A 21185-nucleotide genomic window follows, 5' to 3' on the forward strand; every position below is an offset into this window, starting at 1 on the left:
TAGGGCAACCAGCATTTGCTGAATGCCTACTAGGTTTACAGGCACTGTACTGCCCTTCACAAATGCTTTCTCACTTAATGAGGAGGAACCAAAAAACTCTTATCTGTGCTTAGTCAAAGATTTCTATGATATAATTTTATTCAACTTCAGGTAGCTGCTAGAGTCCACAATTAGGGAATTTTTTTTTTACACAGAGAAAATGGCTAATTTCAGTAGCACCCATACAAACAGTTGAGGTAGATTAAGGCACCTTAATAAAATTCTCCAAAAAGTTTCCCATTTATACATAAAATAAATAAGCATTTCACTTACAGGGAAATACTCATATTGTCCTTTGGCATAAAGAAAATAACCCTAGTAGTTCCATCTCTGGAAGGGTCATCAGATTTGTGGCTATAAGGCTGAGTTGGTCTATGGTGTTCTCTTTTTGAAATACGATTATTAGAAACTTTACAGGCTACATTCAGTTGGGTGCATATTCTGTCTGTTTTGGATAATTCCTTGGTAGTAGCAAATGGGCATGGGCCTCCTTTCCTTTCAAAGAACAAGGTGACAGGTCGGTCCTTCTGGGGTAGGTGAGCAGAAGGACTGTCTTTTGGAAGAAGAGCTGCATCTTTTACAGTTACTGATGGAGGCCCTACTACATTCGGTTCTTCCTTATTTGGGGTATTCAGAATGAGGAGAGAGGATGGCCTCTCTACTCTTTGCTCTGATGGATGGAAAGATGGTGCCAGGAAGGACTCCCCAGTTCTTGGCTTTTCAATTGTCTTGAAGGCTTTACGCTCCTTCTCTAAAATATCTGTTTGCTGACGAATCTGTTCCATCATCTCTTTTTCATTCTGTTGCTGCAACTGCTTTTGCCTTTCTTCCTTCTCAATGTTTAGCTTTTCTAACTTCTTCAGCACAGTATTAGAAGAATCTGTATTCAAAGATGTAACAACTTGATTTTCTCCTGGGAAGTGGTACTTTCTGGCTTCCCTGTTGATATCCAAAGTGAGAGCTGAAAGTGTTTCTTCACTTTCTAATAGCTTGTTTCTCTGGATACTTGTATCTAGTTGGGAACTTGTTTTCAGTGGGTCTTGTTGAGGAATATAAAAAAATGTAGGCAAACTATTTGAAATATAGGGGTCTCTCAGCTGTGGCTTACAGGTAATAGATTCAGAACTGCAAACCAGTTTTTCCTTCATAGTCCCATTCTTCAAATACACTGAGTCAGAGGATGCCCCCTTTTCAATCAATGTATAGTTAGTCTCACTTGAGGCACTGAGGGTATTGTTCTGTGAATCAAATTTTGGACTGCTAGATATTTTAGGTGATTGAAACTGCAAGTCTCCTTCATCTAAAATTATGGACTCCAGTTTGCTCTTTTGGCTTTCCTCACAACTCAGAAGTTCTAAGCTTCCTTGAGAGCTTTCACTGTCAGGTGTACCCTGTAGAGACTGAAGGCCTTCAGGCATCAGTTCTGTAGACCATCTCCGTTCCTCTGAAGGAGACACGCCACCAAGAGAACGAACTTTTAACAATTCTAAACTAAATATAGCTTGCTCTAGTTCTCTCATTCTCCGACTTTCTCTTTTGGCCCGACCTACTTTTTTTTGGTGGAGATCCTCCAAGGACTTAGGTCTCTCTCTTACAATCACTTCTTCCTGCAAGTCTACACCACTTTGGCTTCTGGCTCTCTCCTGTCGCTTGTTTGGGGACTCTTTCAAGCAGTCCATTGAAATTTCCTGGCTAATTCGATTACTCTCTATCAGAGATTTACATTCCTCTATAGCTTTTACTCTGTTGTCAAAGGAACAATCCTCCCACTCTGAAGGGTCTGAACCCTGAATTTCCAGAGCTCCAGATGGCTCAGTATTTGCCAATCCAAGTTCTAGTTTAGTTTCTTTCAGTCTTTGTTCTTTTAAAACTTTAAATCTATATAAAAACAGGGAAAAATGGGTTAGAGATATCTTCTAGTTACTACTGGAAAGAATACATTTTACTGAGAATTTAATAAATGGAAAGTTCCAGATTTTTCTTCTTAAGCTAACTTGGGTACACATTTCACAATTCCATTTCTGAATGAGATGATATTTTATTAAGTGCATAATTTCTAATAGGGCATTCCAGTCAAAACATAAATTAACTCAGAAGTAAAGCTCTCATTTAAAAAATATCTTTAAGATAAACCTTAAAATGAAATTAAAGTTTCTAAAGGTAAAAACAACTGAATATTGCCAATTTTTAAAGACTAAACCAAATGTAAAAGTTAACTCTTAGCAGTTATAACCATAGACCATGTAGGTTTTCAATCCAATTTAATGCAATAAACATCTATTTAGCTTCTATTATAGACCACACAATGTGGGTTAAAACTGCTAGGAGTACCACAGCCTAGTGGAGAAGACAAAATTATACATAACCAATTCTAATACAAGTTAGGCAAGTGTTAGCGCAGAGATATAAACAAATACTTGGAAAGAGAGGAGTAATTATCATACCAACAAAGATTACCTTTGTCTTGCTCTGAATCCTCTACATATTGACTGCAAAAGAATGATTTTGTTCCTTTGTTCTTGATATCTCTTACTTTCCCTGTAGCCTTTCCATCTTGCCTGAATGTAGACAGCAGCCACATGTCTCCGCCTATAATGTTCCTTCCATCTCTGCTGGATGATGATGGTTGCAGTCCGGAGCTCCAAATACCGCTGCCTCTCCAAGTGAGCACGCCAGGAAGCCTGGAGAAGAGTGGCCGCACTAGCCATAACTAAAGCATCCTTCTGCACAGCTACATTTCTGACTTGCTTCTGATTTAGGTAATTCCTCCAGAATCGCTGTGGGGAAAACAATAAAAACTGCTGTCTTATCTTATACCATATTTTCACAGAAAAAAAGAATAAGTTTATTATGTCACAACTGAAGGTTAAGTAGCTAAAGAGTTAAATTCTGCATGATTAAAGTGGGGAAAAAAAGTTTTTCTTTTCCAGATATGCTTGGCTAAAACAACTCTTTTAGAAAATATAACCTCAATGAAGTTATATAGAACATAAAATAATTTAAAAATTTTTGATGCTTTAACAAATTACATTATCTTCTCATGCTACAGTTTGCCAATATTAGTGGGTTTAAGGCCAACATACACATGTTTCAAAGATTAAGATTCTAAAGATTTTCTTATATAAACAAAAAGGGGCCTATGGAGAACAGTCATCATATAAATCAATGAGGGAGAAAATGAAACAGAAAAATATGAAATAAGATTCCTATCATCCAAGATGAGTACAGAGTAATAACAATGTATATATAACTCTCAAATATTCTCAGGAAACTATCAAATAAAAATAACCATGTCAACAAAAATTAAGGCACATAACTCCTTTGCTCCAACCATACCTTATAAGACATTATAGCCATAAATTCAATTTAATTTTATTCAACTCCATCAATATTTATCAGTAGTCTATTATTATAATAAGTAATCTGTTTGGTGCTATGAACCCAAATGAACAGGAGTGGTGCCTAGGTGGCTCAGTCGATAAAGCAACTGACTCTTGGTTTCAGCTCAGGTCATGATTTCATGGTCATGAGATCCAGCACTGTGTCAGGCTCCGCATTCAGCAGGGAGTCTGCTTGAGATTCTCTCTCTCCCTCTCCCTCTGCCCATCCTCCATCCATTCTCTCTCTCTCTCTCAAATAAATAAATAAATGTTTAAAAAAGATGAATAGGACACATTCTCATCTCTGAAGTTTATATTCTTATTCAAATGTTTCACAGTAAAATTCTAGTTACTAAAATAAAGGCCACATAAACTAGCAAATCTCATATGAGGAATCCTTTGCTTCCAACCTGGATAATGATGGATGCCTGTCTCAGATGGAGGAAATGCTGCCTACACAGAAGAACCCTGAACCATCGCTGCAACAATATGATTCTGCGGAGCACCTCTTGGTGAAGCAGATCTTGTAGGTGCTGTCGTTCCTGTTCCTTTAGGAACACCTACCAAAAGGGAGAAAGATGAGGAATACAGCTTAAGAAGAAATGAGAAATTTATTTCATGAATCATCCTTTCTGTGGTAAGCTTCTTTAAAGAAGAATACAATGGTAGACATGAAAAGCAGTACTGATACATATTTCTATCCATTTATCCAAAGAAGTCGTTCTCAAATTTAAAAAGAGACATTAAAATATAGAAGGGGAAATGGAAAAATGAACATAATATAAAATTCTCAGTCTTAGAGACTGTGATGTATTATTCCCATGGGAAATTCACCGCCATCATGAGCCAATGTACCACTGGTAACATGTCATTTTTCCTATTTTCAAGGATGTTAGGGTCGGGGGGGAAGGTGGGAACCACAGATCTTGAAGTCTGATGATATGAATAAACCGATAATAATAGTCTTTTTGAAACCCAGTATGCATCAGAGGTTTCTTGTTACCCAAGGCTATTAACCAGTTTATTTACTCTTCCATTCCATTAATAAATCTTTGGGGATATAGGGGAAAACAAATATAACTTAAGACATAGACCCTCTGGAAATAGGATTTGCACTTTACCCTTAAGAGCAGGTAGATAGAAACAACTATATATATTTAAGGTGTATAATGGGTTATTTTGATATATGTATCCACTATGAAGTAATTATCACAAACTAATTAATGTATCCATCACCTCCCATGTCTGTCAAAAATTTAAAACTATTTAAAAAAAAGAAGAGATAGATATTAGATACGCAAAAAGGAAAACAGTAAACTATAAGGGCAAAAGACAGAGGCCTCTACCTGAGCAAAACAAGGAGTTGGAAATAATAATAAATGTACATGTACAGGGCAGCATACACAGGGGTCAACAGAACAATTAATCTTCATAAAGAAGACATTAAATGGTGTGCAGTCATGACATGGAGATTCTTGAAGAGAAAGATGTTTGAATTTAATGAGGAGTTATCATGGGATTATTATTAAGCAGGAAGCCAACATAAAAGAAAGAGGTACTAAGATGATGATTTTGATACTATGGGTAGAGTGAGTTAAATGGAATGACAGACTGAAATCAGATGAGGGATCTGTTTACTGTAAGAGAAATATAAGTGAGAGCTAAGGAACAGACTAAAATGCAAGCAGTAGGAATGAAGAAAAAGGGAGAGATGAAAATCATTTGTGAGGGAAAAAAGAAACAGAATTTTGTAAAAGGATTAAAGTGAAGGGTTGGCCAAATATAATTACAGTTTTTAGCCTAAGAACCTAGAAGAAGGATGACAGAGAAAGAGTAGTTGATAAGTTAAAGACAGTAGGGGAATCTGGATAAGGTCACTGAGAGCAAGTTGAGTTGAAGATTATGGTAGAATACCTGGGGAAGAGATTGTTTTTAGGCAGTTAAAACTACAGACAGAACTAGAGCATTGGCAAGAAGCTCTTTGGTTAATAATGACTATATTAAGTAAAAATCTTGGCCTAATCAAGTTCCTTATGATATCTGGTACACTAACTTTTGCATAAATGTTCTCATGATCGTCATTATTATTTAAATATAAAAATTACTCAAATTTGATAAGGACTGTATATGTTATATTTACCATGGATTTTCCAACTTGATAATTATCTGAATTAAGATTTATTTTCCTGAAGAAATCTTGAATGTTAAATTTGGATGGAATAATATTTCGGGGAAGAAGTACGTGGAAGTGACTCACAAAATCCTGAAAAATGAAAAGAAAAATGTTGTAAAATCACAAGAAAATTATATGTAAACATGGTCCTAAACTAGCTAATTGTCCTTTTGATTCTTTCCTCATCTTTTAGAGACTGAAACCAAGAAATTACTCCTTAATTTAAAAAACTGCAAAACAGTTAATTTGTAAAATGGGGGTGGGGGTGGAGAGAAGATAGTGAATTCCACATATTTTGTTATCAAAGGGGAATGGAAGAAGAAAAAAGCAGAAACTAATGATCCCTTTTGAGAAAGCCATATTAACGACCAAAGAAAAAGTTATTTAATAACTGAAATTTCTAGCAGAAAAATATGCAAAGGTGTCAGGGTATAACTGAGAATGAAACTTTCCCTCCCACAAACAGCAAAGAACTTGCTCAGCTGCTGAAAAGCTTCAACATAATTTCTATACCCATAGCAGCAATAGCTGATGAGAATAACTGTAAGCCTTGCTGGCAGCTTACGATGAAAGAAAATCTTACTGAGATAACTTTACAGAAAACTAAATGGAATCTTTTCTGATTGAACTCTTTCAATTACTGGAGTAATCAGTAGGAAGAACTCCTGTGTTATGAGTAAACTTAGTATTAGCAAACATTCAGATCAAACGAGAATAGCCAGGAACTGGATTCTATCACACCACAAGTTTAATAAGATTGCTGCCACTCAATGGAAGTGAGTACTCTCGACCCCTCTTCAATTCTGTATACAAAAGATGGAATGCAAATGAAGAAACAGGAGAAATAAAACAAGTGAGACCCAAATAAAAAATAAGACACAGGAATAACTTACTTAAGTGTATATACATTTAAATATCACTATAAAGCATAACCTGGAAAGAATATTTGCAGCTGTATCCGGATTGGCGAATTCGAACTGTCTCCAGCATCCCAGTGTACCGAAGCTGTCGAAGTACCAAGGTATCATTGAATCTTAAAGGCAGCTAAAACAAAACAAATGGAAAAAAATTAACCCAGACTAAGAGATCCCCAAATTAATGTTTCTCCTGTAAGTATGGTTAGCTTTTGAATGTCTAAAAATTGACCGGAGATTGTCTGGTTAAGACACAGCAGAGGTGATGGGAAAATCTTACCTCCCCAGCTGGTAGCTTCAGAAAAGGTCTAACTGCCTGACCCTAGGGGAAAAAGGAGAAACCAAGCTTCCAGGCTGCTCTAGTTGTAGAGGGAGAGGACCTTCAAAGCTAAAAAGAAATGTAGTTGCCCACAGGAGGAGGCCACATAGCCTAGCCACTATAGAAATCTATAACCTACTTATATATAGTCAAGACTGTCTGTATTTTTGTTTTTAATTAAGATTTTCTCTATAATCTCACTCAGAAACCACCTACCCCACCCACTCTACCAGTTGCCTTGGTTAACTGAGAGCTGACAGATTCTTCTTTCAATGACTAGTACAAGTTTAAGAGTAGCTTATTTCCATGGCACCTGGGTGGCTCAGTTGGTTAAGCATCCGACTCTTGGTTTTGGCTCAAGTCCATGATCTCAGGGTCATGAGATCAAGCGCCACATCCAGCTCTGCTCTCAGCAGGGAGATGGGTTGAGATTCTCTCTTTCTCCCCCTCTGCACCTCACCACCCCCACTCTCTCTCTTGCTCTCAAATATATCTTTAAAAAAAAAAAAAAAAAGAGTAGCTTATTTCCCTAAATGTTTTTTTGCTGATGATACTGGTAGGACACACTGAAAAACAAAAAAGTGCTATAGTTCCTGAGAACTGATCTCCTCACTGCCTAGGCACTGATGAGGAAGAAGCTAATGGGAGGTAGTCATTCATCACCAGTCACAACACCCTGTCACTTGTAGGTATCTCAGTAGCCATGTTTGTAGCTATTCCAAAGATTTATTTGGGGCTTCTGAGATTTCTCCCTATTCCCTAAATACTATTTTCAATGACCCCCTAAGGCAATCCCAAACATTTTCCTGCAGAGACATGGGACATACCAACTATCAAGGAAAAAAAATCAAATGGGCAACTTATGTTAAATAGTAATAGCAGTCAGAGCACCCGGGTGGCTCAGTCAGTTAAGCATCTGCCTTTGGCTCAGGTCATGATCCCAGGGTCCTGGGACTGAGCCCCACATTGGGCTCCCCGCTCAGCGGAAAGCCTGCTTCTCCCTCTCCCTCTGCCCCTCCTCTCTGTGTTCTCTCTCTCAAATAAATAAAATCTTTAAAAAATAAAAATAAAAAAATAGTACTAATAGCAGTCAATGTTTATTTAGTACTTATTCTATGCCCTGAAATACACTTCACTAATTGAACTCTCTGTATAACAAGGTCTCAACTAATAAGACTCAAACTTCTACTTAACTGTAAATAAAAAGATTTCCTTTTTTGCTACTCTAAAAGAATAGCTAACAAAATACTAAACAATTAGTATGGACCAGGAACATTCTAAGTACTTTGCAGGTATTGACCCATGTATACTATACCGACACACTATTAGACTGGTCCTATTATAGTATATTCTTACAAAGTTGAGAACATAAAAGCCACAGAAACGGTAAGTTCACAAAGTCTGTAAACTGCAGAGTTGAAGGCTGCTTCCTAAAAATTAAGAAAGCTGGGCGTAATTCACACTATATATTTACAGTACTAGAGAACTATACATTTTAGCTATTCAGGCTGGGAACTATTTTTTCCTATGATGAACATAAAGAAATATGGCAAATGTTTATACTTATTAGATATATTTTGCAAAGCTCTAATTAGGAGACCTATCATAGAAAACAGGAAGGAATCAAGAATGTCCACAGTACCTTCCTTATTTAGCAGAGATAAAAAGCTCTAAACATAAAAAATGCTAAGCAAATTCTTTAAGAATGACAGCTTATAGGCAAATAAGATTAAATCTCAGGGTAACAAAAGTTGCATAAAACTCTTTTTTATGATGGAATTTCATAACATATTTGTTTCTCAGATTATTAGGAAACACTAAATCAAGCCCATTTAAATACCAAAAAGGCAGGTAAGTACAGAAATAGGATATCTACAGAAAATACAGAACACTGTTTTTCCTTAAAAAGATTATAAAAGCTCTTCCCCTCTACTTACTCTCCTTAAAAAAATGTAAAGCCTGATTTGAAGTAAGCAGAGCTAGAAGCTCTCATTTACAGGACATTTTTACCTTTTCAGCATTAGAACGAATGCATTTTACAAAATAGGGTTCTGCTTGACCAAGTGTCTCCATCAGCTTGCTTAACGAGGCCTGCAATACAAAGCAATATAATTAGCATTTTCTCCCATTCTAAACTGGCAGAAAATAATTTATAAATACAAACAATAATGTTGGCAAACTATGGTGAAACAATGGTATACACAGAAATAGCTTTCTTTCTCAAAAGCAAATTGTGTATATTCCCATACTGATTAAATTAAGGAGAAGGATGGTAGTTTAATCTTAAAGCTGATAGTTTGGCAAAAGTATACATTGCAGATATATTAAAGAATAACGTCTAGAATAAATTTTTCACTTTTCTTCACATCTCATGAAACAATATACTCAAACTCATGCGTTCCTAAACAACTTTGAAAATTTCCCATAGGGTATCCACTAGCTAGTGTCCCCCACTTTCAGTGTTCATGCTAGTGATGTCCCCCTCTTTCATTCCTGATACTGATAATTCGTACTTTACCTCTTTTTTTTCTGGTTAGTCCAGCTAGAGGTTTATAATTTTTTTTATCTTTTCAAAGAACCAACTTTTTGGTTTCATTGATTTTTCTCTATTATTTTTGTTTTCAATTTCATTGATTTCTGCTTTTATCTTTATCATTTCATTCTATTTGCTTGCTTTGGAATTAGTATGTTTTTCTTTTGCTGGTTTCCTAAGATAGAAGCTTATGTTTTTGATTTGAGGCCTTTTTCCTTTCATTAAAAGCATTTAATGTTATCAGTGAAACTTGGAACACTGCTTTAGCTACACTGCACAAACTTTGATATTTTACTTTCATTTAAGATATTTTTAAAACCTTCCTTCCTCTTTCACTCATGCATTATTTAGATGTTTGCTTTTTATTTTCCAAATATCTGGGGATTGTTATCTTTTCTTTATTAGATTTCTGGTTTAATTCTATTTTATGGTCAGATAACATATTTTGTTTTTTAGTATTCTATTTATCTATTGGCTTCTCTGTTACATTTCTTTGTAGTATTTTTTAGTGGCTGCTCTACAGATTATAATATGCAAACTTGTCACAGTCTACTCAGAGTTAATATTTTGTGACTTCAAGTAAAACTTAGAAGCCATATAACCATATAAACTCCTATTATTATTGTCATATATATTACAGCAACATATAATTTTTTTACTTTTAAGTGCTCTTTTTTGTCAGAAATATTTATTGTATTATAAAATACATAAAATGAAATGCTTAAATCACAAGTATACAGTTTGATGAATTTTCACAAAAGGAACACACTCTTGTAAACAAGGCCCAACTCAATAAAATATTACCAGAACCTCAGAAGCCCATCTTTACCCCATCCCATTGAATTTAGCAAGGTCACCTGTACATAAGTTACCCACCGCCACACCTGAACCAAGGGTAACAATTACCCTGACTTCTAAGATAAGTTAGTTTTGCCTGTTCTATGACTTCACATAAAACCAAAGATACACTATATACTAGTTTGTATTTGTTGCATATAATTATATTTTGTACATTTTTAGGACTATATAATAGTGATCCACTATATGACTATACCACAACTAAATAATCCATTGAAGATGGATATTTATTTGTTCCAGTTTGGGCTATTATGAATAAAGTTGCTATGGGCATTCTTCTACATATCTTTCAACTGTTTTCCAAATACCTGCATCAGTTTATATTTCAATAACAGTGTATAAAGGTTCTGGTTGCTCCACATCCCTGCAAACACTTTGTATAATCAGTCTTTTTTATTTCAGCCATGCAGGCAAGTGTGTAGTTAATTTGCATTTCTCTGATGACTAATAATGTTGGGCAGGTATTTAATAGGCTCACTGGCCTTCTGGATTATATCTTTTGATATCAGACAAGTTTTGGCTGTTCAAGACTTTTGCCCATTTCAATTAGGGTCTCTGTCTTTCTAAAAATTGATTTGTGGTTCTTCATACATTCCATATACAAAGTCTTTTTCAGATGTATCGCCAGTATATTTTCATACCTTGCAGCTTGCCCTTTCATTCTCTTAAGTGACATTTTGTTTTTAAAATTTTATTGAAATACAATTTAAATAATATAAAAATGTACCCATTATAGTCTACACATCAATGATTTTTAGTAAGTTTATATAATTGTACAAACATCACCACAAGTGAGATGTAGAAATCTTCCATCACCCCAGAAATTTCCCTCCTGCCCATATGCAATAATAACTGCTCCTGCTCACAGCCCCAGGAAACCACCAATTCTGCTTCCTGCTGCTATAGACAAACTATCTTTGAAAAAACAATCCTTTTTAGGTATCTTTTCCTCTGATTATAAAGCCAATACGTAGGTACTGTAAAAAACTTAAGACATAGATATATGTTCAGAGAATAAAAGTCAGCTTGACAATTATGTAATTGTTATTTAATTTATTATGATCACATTTATTGCCAAATGCCCAGTCACAACAAAAAGAAAAGGATTTCTATGTATATAAAACTAAAATAAAACCAGAAAATACCTGCAATCCCATTTAAATATAGATAGCAGTAGCATGAAGTTTAAAATATATATAGAAAAAAAACATACAGATTATGTTAACAGTGACTATATATGGACAATAGGGCTTAAAGGCAGGTTTTGTTTATAGTATCAATTTTCTGCTGCCTGTCTCCTCACACTGAAAACAATGAATTACTCTTTGGGATATCCACTACCCACACATAAAAGGATGAAAAAAAAGGCAGCTCGCTTTCCACCCTTGTTACTTCTCTCCAAAATGACCACTATAATATGGCTTTTAAGTCATATGTATCATCTTCCATTCAGGTATCTTGCAGATCATCTTGACTTTTCAATGCCAATCTGAATGAAACAGATTCCTCTAAAAAAACCTTTTTGTTATAAAAAGGTAAAATAAGAAATAACCTGAAACTGGGCACTGATGCTGGGAGGTTTTTTCTTCTTATGCAAATGAAGAAGAGACTTGGTGATGCGATCCTGTAGTGTCAGTCTTGTCAGGTGCTTTAAAGAATTTACCTCCAGCAAGTGCTGAAAAGAAGGGAGAAAAATCAAATTCCTCACATAAATTAATCAAAGAACAGGAAAAACAAAATTATAAGCCAGTTTTCATTATCACCTATGTATAATGACGGTGGTGAATATGAGAGGTTGGATATTCAACATCCATCTTACCCCTCCTGCTTTCCAGCTAAAAAGAAAACTGCATTTCTCAAACTCTCTTGCATTTGGGTTCCAGATGCAATTTAAGTTCATCATTTAAAATCCCACACGTGAAGCTAGGAAGGTATAACTGAAGCAGAGACTTCGACTACTAGGTTCTGTTTCTTCTGACAAGCATGCACATCAAAGTACTTTAGCTTTTTGTGATCCCAATGTCCAGGTACTACCTTTATGAGTTGAGAGGCAGAGTACACGGAATTTGTGCTGTCACTGAAACTCTAATAAATGCACCTTAGCCCTGGAGCCAATAGTTGTAGCACCTCCTTTCTGACTCCTGGATCACACCACAGATAGTTATGTGCCCGAATGCAGCAGCTAGAATGGCAGTTTCCTGCTTCCCTAGCTGATTACAGCTGGGGTCAGTTCTGCACTGCTATTTTAATACTCTGAAATTCTTTAAGACTTCTAATGATTTTGTAAGTGCCTCTTTGAATTAAGTCCTTTTCTACTTAAAAATATCCACAGTTATTACTGTTATCTGTAACTGAATCCTTACTCACAGAGACAATAAATTAAATTCAATCCTAGGGCTATAGCATGTAAGCCAGAAATGTACACAGAAAAAGAAAACAAAACATCAACCCTATCAATCATGATCCTGATATACTAATTACTAATCTGAAGATTGGAGTTGTATATAAAGCAACTAAAGAATACAACATAGGATGTTAATAAAGTACTTGAGAGCTTTTGTAGCCAATCACAATTTTTAAAACCATACCATATTTATGGCAGTGAGTCTGTCCATGGAAAGAATATATCTGTACCTGTGTAAACTATATAACGTTACTCAAAAAGTACTAAAAATTTTATTACATGAGAAGCACAGAACTGAGTTAAAAACATGACAAATTTAAAAGTCTTTTTAAAAAATATTAATTTTGACAATATAAACACTTAAAAATATAAACCTTCAAGTGATAAGTACAATACATATTTTAACAAATGCAACTAAATAAAATCTTTCCAACAATGACAAAGACTTATTATCTGTACATAAGAACCATAAAAATTCCTTTAAAAATTCATCCCACAATTAACAAATGAACAAAAGACCTGAAACAGGCAATTCTCAAATAAAGTATAAATGACAACATAATGACAACCATTCAACCTACTTTCTCACACTATACTCAAAAATAAACTCAAATTGGAGTAAAGACCTAAATGTGAGAGTTGAAACCATGAAAACTCTAGAAAAAAAAACATAATCAGTAATCCCTTTGAACATCAGCCTTAGCAACATTTTTCTAGATATGTCTCCTTAGGCAAGGGAAACAAAAGCAAAAATAAACTACTGGGACTACATCAAAATAAAAGCTTTTGCACAGCAAAGGAAACCATTAACAAAATGAAAGGCAACATAGTAAATGGGAGAGGATATCTGCAAATGATATATCCAATAAGGGGTTAATAAAAATGATGCAATTAAAAAATGGGCAGAGAATCAAAGAGACATTTTCCAAAGAAGACAAAGAGATGGTCAACACACAAGAAAAAAATGTTCAACACTACTCATTATCAGGGAAATACAAATCAAAACCACAGTGAGATAGCACCTTATACCTATCAGAATGGCTAGCATCAGAAAGACAAGAAAGAACAAGTGTTGGTGAGGATTTGGAGAAAAAGGAACCCTCATGCTCTACTGGTGGAACCTAAACTGGTACAGCCACTATGAAAAATAGTATGCAGGTTCCTCAAAAAATTAAAAACAGAAATACCATACGATCTAATAATTCCACTACTGGGTATTTACCCAAAGGAAAAATACTAATTCAAAGAGATATACGCACCCCTATGTTTACTGCAACATTATTTACAACAGCCAAGATATGGAAGCAATCCAAGTGCCAATAACGAATGGATAAAGAAGAGGTGAGGTATATGTATCCAAACACACACATATACACAATAGGGCTATTACTCAGCCATAAAAAAGAATGAGATCTTGGCATTTGTGACAACACGGATAGATCAAGAGGGTATTATGCTAAGTGAAATAAGACAGAGAAAGACAAATACCATATGATTTCACTTATAATGTGGAATCCAGAAAACAAAACAAATGAATAAACAGACCCATACAGGAAAAAAAGTGATAGTTGCTAGAGGGGAGGGGTGAAATAGATAAAGGGGATTAAGAAATACAAACTTCCAGTTATAAAATAAAAAAGTCACAGAGATAAAAAGTACAGCATAGGGAATATAGTCAGTAATATTGTAATAACATTGTTGGTGACAGGTGGTGAGCACTGAGAATCAATGAATCAACATGTTGTATACCTGAAACTAGTACAACACTGTATATTAATTATACATCAATAAAAATAAATAGAGAAATAGATGGGATTTCCGTGACTGATAAATGAATAGAATTTTTTACTTCAGGTGTAGCCAACATGAATATTTTTAAACCATATGAAGTTTAAAGAGAAGTTATTCACTTGAGGAGAGTAAAAAGAATGGTACAAATAGCTAGACCCAGTGGTGGCATTCAAAATACTGAAAGACTAATTAGGGAAAGAGTCCAAATGTCCATCAACTGATGAATGGATAAAGAAAATGTGAGCTATATATATATATGTGTACACACACACACACACACACACACACACACACACACACAGATATTACTCAGCCATCAAAAAGAATCTAGCCACTGGGAAGACATGGATAGAGCTAGAGTGTATTATGCTAGGCAAAATAAGTCAGTAAGAGAAAGACAAATACCATATAATTTCACTCATATGTGTAACTTAAGAAACAAAACAGCATAAGGGAAGAAGAAAAAAATAGGTGGAGGGAGGCAAACCATAAGACACTATTAACTATAGACAACAAACCGAGGGTTGATGGAGGGAGGTGAGTGGGGGATGGACTAGATGGGTGATGGGTATTAAGGAAGGCACTTGTGATAAGCACTGGGTGTTCTATGTAAGTGATGAATCACTAATTTCTATTCCTGAAACCAATATTACACTACATGTTAACTAACTAGAATTTAAATAAAAACTTGAAACAAAAACAAGAGACTAAAGAGACAGTGAATGAAAAAAGAAACACAAATGAAAAGATGTTTGATAATGCAAGTGGTACCCTTTTTCTCTACATAAAATCTTTTCGTGAGAAGAATTACAAACCACTTAACGTAAGTTTTCTTTGTGCTTTGTGGTTTAAAATAATATTTACCCCTACCAGAAACCACATAAGCAGTACATTACATTTTCCTTAGAAGCCTAAGAGGCTTAAGTAGAAGAAATAATAACCTCATTTTTTTTGTTTTCTGAACTAGAGAATTGTGAGAATAAACAGCTCCTTCTTGGGTTTGTTTTTTTTAATTTTGGAATTCATCAAAAAGGTGACAAGTGACAGGATTCCTTCTTTGGGGCGGTACAAGAGAAAGAAACAGATTTTTCTTCCTTTATTAAATTCAATAAACATTTTTGGAATGCCATCCAAAAATCTACTATGTAGATCACCGTAGGAAAATTATACCCATGCGCCAAATCCTATCCACTGTTTTTATATGGTTTATATGGTTGAAAAAAACATTAAAATAGTATTTAATGATATGTGAAAAATTATATGAAATTCAAATTTCAATGTCTAGAAATGAAGTTTTAGTGAAATACATTCACACTTGCTCAGTTCCACATTGTCTGTAGCTGCACTTGCGCTACAACGGCATAGCTAAGTAGTTAACAGAGACTACAGGCTCGCAAGCCTATCCGACCGAAAAACTGGTCTGACGAGCGCTAAATGATAATGAGTTAGATAAGCACTAATTAGGAATTATTTAAAATCAGGTAAAATTCAAAATTTGACCTTAACCTGGCTTAAGGATAAAAGAAAAAATCTTACGTAAAGATGCAATTACTCAACAAAAATTAACATTTATATTCAGATGCTTTTCAAACACTAGAATGTGAGATATATCACAAATATTTACCTGAACCATTAAACCATTTCCTAATATCCAGTGTTATTTCTAAAATGGATTTAACTAATTACACAAAATTAATCCCTCTTTTGGGTACAAATAAGGTATTGCCTATCTTCGATTATTTATAAAGACTGTTTGAATGAGTAATAAAAAAATAATTATGGTGTAGGGCACCAAGAGAAAAAAGTTTTTCATAATACTCACCTTTGGAAGGCCAGGCTTGGACTTGAAATTTTTGTTTCTCCTATACAGACAAATCATTACATTTGAAAAATTAGAAATTATTACAAAAAACTATTATACAGATGAATGAGTTCCAGGTCTCTACTAAGACAGTATATTTATATACCCATTTCCAAGATATAGGTCCTCTATATGAAAACACTGACTGATTCAACTAAGCAGACACCTTTGGGAATGAAAAAAAAGCAAGGAAAAGAGAACAAGAAAAGAAATGCCTGCTCTGTAATATTGCTATAAACAGATTTAAGTCTGATAATCAGTAATGTAATGTTGTACATTCAAAACTAAAATGTCATTTTCTTTTGGACATTTATCAAGTTCTAATTTCTTGTACCTATAGAAACTTTGTTTCTGTCATTTTAAGACTTTAAATAGAGGCCTAATTTCATGGATTTTTAAAATGTACTTATTAAAAAACTTAATGACTTTCCCCTTTTAGAAATTAAAAATTCTTGGGATGCCTGGGTGGCTCAGCCGGTTAAGCATCTGCCTTCAGCTCAGGTCATGATCCCGAGGTCCTGGGATCGAGTCCCACATTGGGCTCCTTGCTCAGTGGAGGCTGCTTCTCCCTCTGACCCTCTTCCCTCTTGTGCTCTCTCTCTCTCATTCTCTCTCTCTCAAATAAATAAATAAAACCTTTAAAAAAATAAAAATGTTAAAAAAAAGTAAAAATTCTCTTTTTTTTTCTTATAATTCAATATTATATTTACATCAAGATTTTTTAATAGATAAAGAAAGAAAAGGAATAATGCCCAAGGCTTATGAACATGAGCTGGGAAGTCAAAAAGACCTGAGCTTGAATCTAAACTCTACCTAAATCTAAATCCTACTAGGGTAGGATTTTTCTCTAAGTCTCGGTTTCATCAGCGTGATAATGTAAAACAATGTAGAATGTAATAATGTAAAATGGGGATGATAATACCATCAATACAAGTTATTGTGAGGATTAAATGAGTTAATTTACAATTCGGAAGTACAGCAAGACTTATATAAATTGAGCCCATTAGCACTGTTAAGCACTGACTTTGACAGGGATTAAAGAACCCAATTCAGTCATACATCTAGCTAGTGGCCCAAAAATATGCTTTGAAATAGTGTCTGAAATATGTGGATATAGGGAGCTAAGAACTTTTTACTGGTCCACCCTGCATAGTTATAACCATGCCTTCAAACCAGTCCTATAATCAGGTAATGAGGAACGGCAGGCTGGATAAAGGTTATATATCACTATATACGATCCCAGTCACCATTTTTTTTTCCATGGTTCTTTCTAGTTTATTGTTTGGTAGAAAGACAGGCTCTTGAATGCTGTATAAACATCTCACAAAGTGCTTCTTCTAGTTTACAAAAAGTCAAAGCCAATCTTCTTTGAGATGGGGCCCTTAAATCTGACATTCAAGTCACCGTAATAAAAACAGGAGCTGTTGTACTTAATATTCTGGAAGTCCCAATCACCATTTTCACTCAAAATTCTACTCATGAAAATGATTCACCATCACCCCTCTTCTTTTTCAGCCAGAAATTTTAAACCAGTCATAAAAAGCAATCCACATTTCTGATCAATACTAACATGAGAATTCCATGGGCTCTCTCCAAGAGTTTGCTGCTAGCTGAATTAGCAAATATCCCATCTTTATCAAGCAAAGAGGTGTTACTTGATAGTCTGCTCTGACGAATCCCAGTTCTGCCATTCCACGCAATATCAAATGGATCTCTGTAAAAATCAAATACGGTACAATTTGCTTTAGTTAACTGAGACATACCGAACAATCTCCAAATTGCTTAAATAAGGAAAACCTAAAACTTTAAACACTAAAATTAAAATTTAGAAAAAAAGCTAAACCAGCAGAAAATTATATTATCGCAGAGATTACCAATCAATTTGGACTAATCTTTTCCTCGTTCAGAACGAAGAATTTCTATGGATTCTGATACATTCAAATACCAGTGTGCACATATAATACAGCTACTAACTTTTTTTTTTAAGGTTTTATTTATTTATTTGACAGAGAGAGACACAGCTAGAGAGGGACACAAGCAGGTGGAGTGGGAGAGGGAGAAGCAGGCTTCCTGCGGAATAGGGAGCCTGATGCGAGGCTTGATCCCAGGACCCTGGGATCATGACCCAAGCCGAAGGCAGATGCTTAATGACTGAGCCACCCAGGCACCCCTAATATAGCTAATATTTTTAAATCTATTAAATTATTTACAATCAGTAAATAATATAAGGTATTATACATAATGTGATTTTTTTTGTCTTTGTTAGATATTAGTACTTCCAAATACTACTGAAGGAATTTATAATCCTAATAGGCTAGCCCATTCTATGGAATATTTAATTTCTTCCTGGAAGGTCACACACTCACTATGAACGACGTATCCACCAAAGTTACTAGGCATCTTCTATGGGCTGAGCACTATTCTAGCCATTGGAGATAGAGGAGTGAACAAAACAGATAAAATTATCAGGGATTAAAATATGAAGAATTAATAGGGGGCTTTCCAGGTACTGATAGCAAACTGGCCACATATTTGGATTCCTCCAGAAACCTGTGAAAATTTAATAAAATAATTTTTAAGGGAATAAACAAAGAAAATATACTGAGAAAATAGTAACACAGTTTTGAAATATGGAAAGCAGATGAATATAGAAACAACTTTTTTTTAAAAAAGATTTTATTTGTCAGAGAGAGAGAGAGAGCGAGAGAGCACAAGCAGAGGGAGAAGGAGGCTTCCTGTCGAGCAAGGAGCCTGATGTGGGACCCGATCCCAGGGCCCTGGGATCATGACCTGAGCTGAAGGCAGACCCTTAACCAATTGAGCCATCCAGCTGTCCCTATAGAAAGCAATCTTAAACTGGCTGTGGAAAAAGACTGAGAAGTATCCATATTTACAAAACTCCGAAAGGCTCCAGAGCTGGTGGTACCATGTACTTATGGAAGTCGTGGAAAAGGTGGGTTAAGAACAAGAGCACTAGTTGAAAGTCAGTTTAAAAGCAGTTAGAACTCCATGCAGCCTGATGACCATCCCTCCTTTATCTAAGCAAGAGGATGAAAGAGAAAGTCCATGGACTAGACAGCACCAGGTACAAATGGGGATGAGTATACTTTAAAAAGTCAAAGAAAATACTGAAAATATGGCAGCTGGGACTGTATCTTTCAAGAATAAAATTAAACTTTTGTGTGGAATTTGACCAGCCCAAGAGGAAAGACCCAAAGATATACTGATATGTTCTAGACACTGACAACACACCCAATTAATCAGATTCCAATTAGCTTTTTAGTGTTTCAATATGAATATAAACAGGTGACCAAGGTTCACTAGACAACTGAGGAAAGCCCCTAGCATGAAACAGAGACCAAAACAATCATGACATAAACAACTTGGAAGTAAAAAAAGATTTTTAAAGCTATCAGTAATATTTTTAGAAAAGAGAGAAAATATTGCATCTATAGACTAAGATATTATGAAAAATTTAAAAATTGAGAAAATAAAGTAATGAAAAGCTCCAAAAGGTTAAAAATGTAACACCAATGAAAATGCAGAAATATATCCACTCATTGAAAAATATTTATTGAGTACCAACTAGTACCAATTTTTTCTATCATCTTCACATTACTTAAATTCAAATGGAAAAAAAACAAACAATAAACACATAAAAAATACATTGTATGTTGGATAATAGGTGCTAAGGAGAAATTTTAAACATACAAGAAGAATGCCAGGATGCCAGACTTTAATAGGGACCTCAGGAGAGGCTCCATGAATAAGACTCCATTAAAACAGAGATGTGAAGGAGATAAAAAAGCAAATCAAGCAGTTATCTGGAAAAAGAGCATTCTATTCAGAAAGAAGAGCAAACATACAGTGGGAGGCAAGAATTTTGTTGATGAATATGAGATATATTAAATAAATCAGCAAGGCTGGAGTGGAATAAACAGAGGAAAAATGGTAGACCAAGTCAGAGAGGGAGGAGGAAGCCATGTTACATATACCTTCTAGGAAATGTAAGAATTTTTGGCTTTTTTTTTTTAAGATTTTATTTATTTACTTGAGAGAGAGTGTGGGAGAGAGAACATAAGCGGGGGGCGGGGCACGGGGAGGCAGAGGGAGAGAGAGAAGCAGGCTCCCCGCTGAGCAAGGAGCCCATCACACCTGACACTGGGCTCCATCCCAGGACCCCGGGGATCATGACTTGAGCCAAAGGCAGAAGCCTAACCCACTGAGCCACCCAGGCACCCCAGAATCTTTGGCTTTTAATGGGAATGAGAAAGAATGACAAAGAAGGACTTTCAGGAAAATGCTAACATGATTCAGCTTTTTAATACTAAAATGCATTTTGTATTATACATATTTATATATTACATTATATTAAAATAATGATCTGGTTGCTGTATTGAAAACTGTTTGGGGGGCCAAGGATAAAAGCAGGGAGATTATTTTAGGAGGGTATTACAGTAATACATACCAGGGCAACAGCAATGGAAGGAATAAGAAATGGTGAGATTCTGGATATCATTTTACAGTACAGCCAATGTAACTTGCTGATGGACCAAATGGGGAATGTATGAGAAAGCGGAATGTAACTTGCTGATGGACCAAATGGGGAATGTATGAGAAAGCCAATGTAACTTGCTGATGGACCAAATGGGGAATGTATGAGAAAGCGGAAATTAAGGGTGACTTCGAGATTTTTCACTAATAACAGATTTAAAGATGAGGCAATAGGAGACATTATTTCTTATAAATCAAAACAAAAGAAGATGAAAAGTGATAATAAAATAGTTCCAGTAGACTCAAGACCCAACAAAAGAGTTTCTAGACAGATCCTACAAGATTCTGGTACTTAAGTATAGAGGAGAGATGTCACATACAAGGGCTCAAGAATCAGAAAAAGGGCATCTATAAAAAAA

The 21185-nt window shown here is 35.1% G+C and overlaps 1 protein-coding gene across 11 annotated transcripts in view; it reads right to left on the minus strand.

The window, feature by feature from the left end:
* MYO9A (myosin IXA) overlaps positions 1-21185 on the minus strand; it is a 347057-nt gene that overhangs the window by 116482 nt on the left and 209390 nt on the right. For 10 of the 11 annotated variants that reach the window (XM_027572325.2, XM_027572329.1, XM_027572328.1 and 7 more), the window contains 9 exons: positions 17843-17986; positions 16234-16273; positions 11769-11891; positions 8836-8916; positions 6526-6636; positions 5560-5682; positions 3830-3979; positions 2497-2816; positions 313-1917 (listed from right to left, as the gene is read on the minus strand). In XM_027572325.2, the coding sequence (XP_027428126.1) occupies positions 313-1917; positions 2497-2816; positions 3830-3979; positions 5560-5682; positions 6526-6636; positions 8836-8916; positions 11769-11891; positions 16234-16273; positions 17843-17986 (2697 nt within the window). The remainder of the gene's footprint in view (positions 1-312; positions 1918-2496; positions 2817-3829; positions 3980-5559; positions 5683-6525; positions 6637-8835; positions 8917-11768; positions 11892-16233; positions 16274-17842; positions 17987-21185) is intronic. The other variant, XM_027572333.1, reaches the window with a different exon arrangement.

Source organism: Zalophus californianus, chromosome 6, assembly GCF_009762305.2.
Source record: "Zalophus californianus isolate mZalCal1 chromosome 6, mZalCal1.pri.v2, whole genome shotgun sequence".
Taxonomy (NCBI): Eukaryota; Metazoa; Chordata; class Mammalia; order Carnivora; family Otariidae; genus Zalophus; species Zalophus californianus.